Here is a 5,457-nt window from a genome sequence, read left to right as displayed (position 1 = left end):
GTCAGGTGCACACACACCTAACACATTTGTATCTATATCACCCAACCTTGATCGGTATCTTCCTTTCATAGTAGCCGGAAAGGTTACCCCTATGTGTGTGCCATCTAACGCTCCAAGACAATTCTACAACATAAACAACAATGTGCAAACATTAGCATCTTTACCACTATTTAGTTCATCTAGTAATTTTTTTCTTAGTAGCTATTTACCTTGAAATATTTCCATTTACCATCTGTGCAGTCCTCGTGTATAGGTTCTGGTTTCTTATGTAGCAATGGATGAAGCTTCAAAATAGCTAGAAGAAAAGCATTGAAGTTCCTACTAACCGGCTCCGGGCTTCGGTAAAAGAAATTCCCTACTGTCCTATTTTTGAAATGGTGAGCTAATACATAAAGGAATGATGCCACTATCTCCTTCAATGATGTATTCCTTGTACCCCTTAGGCCACCAACAACTCTCACCATCTCACATAATATATGAAATGTTCTCCTATCCATACGAAGTTGACTTATACACGCTGCGTCGCTCTCACCAATTAGTTTATACTAATTATCTCCTCTTAGCTCTCTAATTCTAAGCCTCCTTTCTATTTGCCATTTCTTCTATAAACTAATCCAAAGATTAACCACACATAATAGTATACAAGCATAATGGCACTCATCAGATTAATAAATGCTACATTTCTTCTTCGACGTCTCGCGCTTAAGGGAAGACGGGCCATAACTGAAAAGATATACAAGATATAGGGTAATTCCAGCAGGTGTGGTTGCTTGCTAAAATAAATTAATGTCTACTCAAGTGTATGGGTGAAGTAAATCTATGATAGCATGTGTTCTTATCATTGCTTGTTGTTGCATTGGCAAGATTCATAACACTATAAGAAGAAAATATCGTTAGAACAGATCAACATTAGGGGAAGAACTCACCAACCGATGGGGGAGTTGAGGAATGGGCAGGACAACCGATGAACCACTGTTGGGAAAAATAATGTGAAAGTGGAGGTTGATAAGCGAAAATAAAGTACACTTCAGATCCTGCACACGAAAACAAAACAAAATACTAGAAATTGCTATCATTTATAAGCCCGCAAAATAGTATACAAACAAAATAATAGTTCTCCTAAAGAGAACAGATCAAAGAGTGTAAATAAGTGGCACCGTCGTCATCATAGTATGCACACGGTCACATATTATTAGCGTCTAGAGATCATAAGGCTGAATTAGAAACAAAATTCTGAAGTTGAAATCTCAAGGCAGCAACATATATAAACAGGACACAAAGACAAGCTAGATACCACTATAAATAAGAACAGATCAAAATGTTCAGTTAAATCAATCTGGTTCGCAGCAATATGTTCAGTTAAGTCATCCTTGCAATTGTAGCATGACCGTCATCATGAGTGACGCTCGGGCTTAATCTCCATAGAATTTGTTTCTCACCATGGCTATCTTTATAGCTCCCATTTTCAGGTCATGATTAATCACGGGTAGTTTACTTCTATCTACAATACACAACTGCTAGAACGAAACAGTACAGGAAAAGATGATCAAGAACAGATCAATATTTTTCTAGTGTCTCATCGAATCAAGAAGAAATCAAGAAAAAAAATGTAAATGATGTTTAGCCCTAACCTAACCCGGTAGCATGGCCGGTGCTGCTTCTCGACGGCAAGAACGAGGACGACTAGATGGCTCTGGCACTGAACAGTGAGGCGCTGGATCTGACACACACACACGTCCTCTTTGAACCCCCATGCAGGCCAACACGATGTGGATGTCCAGGCTCAAGATCTTGCGCAAGGACCTGGGAAACTGAAAGGAGGAGAGGTGCCCGGTGAAAAACCACAAGATCTGGTCGATCTGCCGGCCTATGCGTGGGGAAGAAGGAGCGGACGGTCAGGTGACCTACCTACAACCCTGAAAGTTGAGGTGTCCGGGAAGGAGCGGGCGGGCTTCTTCTTGACGCCGGGAAAGTCGGCCTCTACGCCTCCGACGCCGACGGGGGTGGCCGGAGAAGGAGATCAGCGAAGGCCAGTCGAGGGCTGGAGGCGGCGGAGGGTAAGGGTTGGAGGCTCGGGGGCTCGGGGAAGGGATCTGTTTGCGGTCAGGTTCGGGCGTAATCGGACAGAGACTTGGGTGGGATCTGTTTACACCGTAACGAATAACGGAGCTACCTAAACAAACAACTATTAACACAATCCGTTACCTTCGTTATCAGGTTGCGTTACAATTCGCTGAACCAAACACCTCCTAAGCTCCTATGCATAAATTTTTCCCTAGTAGTGTATAGCCATCAGTCGGCTATATTATTAACCATGCTCTCATAGCGACTTGAAGTTCTTGCGTCGTTACTTTGACTTCTTCTTAGATAGACTTGAGGTTGATGTGATAGTATAATTTCTGTACTGGGTACTAGCTAGAATATCGCAACATCTTACCCAGACCCTTTGCAGCTACCATGCTCCCTCCTTGGAAGAGGGTTCTTTTAGCTGGGCATGACCAGGTGCAAGGCCAATACATGATCTCCCCGATTGTGGACGATCAGTCCAACCAGCTTGGAGCATCTCACACAACTATCCTAGGAATAGACCAACCTCGAAGGAATACTAGTAAGCTAGCAACGAGCTGATATGCTGAGAGTGCTTAAAAGGCACCTAGACATCACTGGTAATCGCCATGAGTCAACCTTACGATAGCCCCGTAAGTCAAGAGGAGGTCGACATGATCATAATATTATGAGGCTAGATACACTCTAACCATAGGGATTGATGGAGATCTTCCGGTAGGGCCCGACACTACTGCAGGTTGCCCTGTCAAATTTCTTTTCTCCGCCAATGACGAGGCCGACTGGCAAAAATATTGTTGCGCTTGCATCCCCATCAAGTTGTGGGGAGAGGACAACTTGCGGCCTTGGTTCTCGAGACAGCGATGTGATAATGAGCCCTTCCGATGTGACTTGGTCAGTTGACAATGATCATCATCGCGACTGTCATCTAAGACATCAATGAGTTATGGACTAAATTATACGGGATCTGGATCTAGGGTCTGGGAACGACGTGCTTGCTCTAGAAGGCCTCGTGATGACAGGGTAGGGTGCCGAGAAAAAGCTCCGTGCTTTTGCACCAGCGAGAAAGAAACTCAGGCACCGCTCTCTTCTTGAAGACGTTGTTGTGGTTCTCCTCTCCGCGTCTGAGTTCCAGGTGAAAACCCTTGTTCGGTGTGGCTAGACAGCACCGACGACTTGTGTCGTTCTTCCTTTTGAGGGCGTTGTCGAGTAGTTTAGGTATCCTAGGGTGTTGCATGTGGTTGTTCTCAGTTTCACCAGTGTTCTCCTTCGGTAGCGATAGCATAGTTGCTTGTCTTCTATGCGTTTCGAGTAACCTAGAATCTTTGTAAGAGGGTTACCTCACCACCTTCTAGCGTTTGGTAGCGATAGCATAGTTGCTTTTATTCAGGGGGGGGGGGGGGGGGTAGCCTGTTTTGAGAGTTGCTGCATAGAATGCGTAAGATTTCCTATCAATAGTTCCTTACTTGACAGGATTCAGAGGCTGGTTCATTCTAATCCATTTGCACTGCTTGGATAACTTCTGTCGTAATATATTATTACTCCCTGCGTCCAGTGCCGGAGCCAGGATTCGAGTATAGGGGGGGCCGAGTACGTATATTGAACTAATCTTGTTGGTAATTACTCGTCGCTCCTACTAAAATTGTCGATCATTGTGGGGGGGGGGGGGGGGGGGGGGGGAGCGTCGACACTACTCTAGTGTAGAGTAGTGTCAGAAACACTCTTCCATTATGGGATGGAGGGAGTTGTGATTAATTCTGGAGAGCCAACTGCCTTCGAAGAAATTAACCTCAGGATTCACAGGACACAACTAAGAAAAGATACTGCAACAAATAATGCAAACAATGACGTGAGGACCTTGTCGTTGATACTAATATTGTTTACAAATGATACAAACATAGTACATGATTTGGAGCTCAATAGTCAATTGGAACGATTGGTAGTTTAACCAGTAAGCCAGTATGTAGTTAACACTAACAGAGCATCAGACGTAAGTAGAGCAACATACTACTGTATGTAGTTATTACGAAGGTGAAAGAATATTACAAGGTCGCATTTATTTATCTTTAGTACTCGGTAATAACAGTGGTATATAAGCCAGACCGTACGATCAGGGGTTGACCAACCTACAGTTGGTCCTGATCTGCCCGACCGTTCCGTTTGGCGGGCTGAGGTTCCCCATCTTTATCATCGCGGCTGTGAAATCGGCAAAGAAGGCGGCGTTGTCTCCTTTGTACTTGAGCACTATCTTAGCCTGCGTCTGGTTGTTCTGGGGGTACAGCACCTGGTCGGAGTGGAGGAGGCCGCGCAACCCAGTGAGGTCCGTGTAGTACTTATTGTCGAAGACATTCTCCGTCGAGTCCAACAGCGCCAGGAAGGTGTCGCCGGCGGGGCCATTTTGGGGGCAGTTGGCCTTGAGCCCCTGGGCGAACTGAAAATCGATGCGGTCTTCGTTGTAGAGGCGGAGCCGGTAGTTCTGGCACTGCGCGGAGCCGATGGTGTGCGCCCCGGAGAGCACGGTCATCTCGGTCGCGCTCAGGCCCTTCCTTTGAAACCTCGCGATAAGGTCGCTGTTGTCAGGAGGGTTACTGACGAGGTTGGCAAACGGCGGCGGGAGGTCCCTGTTCGCCAGGTCCATGCTCGCCGTGGTCGAGTCGCGCCTGCCGAGCGGCACCGTCCAGGTCGGCCCGCGGAGCTGCAAATGCAAACGACATGCCGCCGGTTCAAAGGAATGTATAGTACTACTTGCAAGGCATTTATCTATCTGCACAGTTTCCGCGTCCGGTACTAGGTACGTACCAGAAAGGTGCCGTCCCGTGCGGCGAGGGCGAGGATGTCGGCGCAGGAGACGACCCCGGGACATGCTTGCTCCACTGCAGTCTTGATCGTGTCGATGACCTCGAAGCCGCGGAGGGAGTTGATGTTCCCAAAGGCGTTCTTCTCGCCGACGAAAGCCGGAGCAGTCGCCGTAGCAGGCACGTTGTCCAGGAGGACCGATCCGTCGCACCCCTAGCCAAAATCAAATGCCAAAATTATATACTGTGCGCGCAACGCAACGCAAAACGCGCGTGCATGACATGTTACAGAATATCTCGATCTGAGCCAGCCAACTGCATATGGATATTCTCGTACCTCGACGAAGCAGTCGTGGAAGTGGAGCCTGAGCAGGGACGCGCCCATCCGTTTCTCGTTGGTGACGGTGGTGTTCATGATGCTGCGGACGATGGCCTCCAGGTTCGGGCAGGTTGAGGCGTAGAAGGTCGGGCTGAGCTGCCCGTAGGCGCCGGAGACGAAAAGGGCTAGTAGCGCGAGGAATGCGCAACGCCAGCTGGTGGTGTAGGACGCCGCCATTGCAAGGGTCTGGCTGGCTTGCTTGCTTGGGGCTTGGGGGAA

The 5,457-nt window shown here is 47.7% G+C and overlaps 1 protein-coding gene across 1 annotated transcript; it reads right to left on the bottom strand.

Moving 5' to 3' along the window:
- Positions 1–3,900: 3,900 nt before the first annotated feature.
- On the bottom strand, positions 3,901–5,457 carry LOC123133427 (peroxidase 2). Its single transcript, XM_044552918.1, has 3 exons — positions 5,197–5,457; positions 4,864–5,073; positions 3,901–4,759 (listed from the first exon to the last, which is right to left on the bottom strand). The coding sequence occupies exons 1-3, from the start codon at positions 5,413–5,415 to the stop codon at positions 4,175–4,177; spliced, it is 1,014 nt and encodes a 337-aa protein (XP_044408853.1). The 5' UTR covers positions 5,416–5,457; the 3' UTR covers positions 3,901–4,174.

The sequence above is a fragment of the Triticum aestivum genome, chromosome 6B (genome assembly GCF_018294505.1).
Source record: "Triticum aestivum cultivar Chinese Spring chromosome 6B, IWGSC CS RefSeq v2.1, whole genome shotgun sequence".
Lineage (NCBI taxonomy): Eukaryota > Viridiplantae > Streptophyta > Magnoliopsida > Poales > Poaceae > Triticum > Triticum aestivum.
The sequence above is the reverse complement of the archived record's forward strand: the minus strand, read 5'-3'. Positions and strand labels throughout refer to the sequence as shown.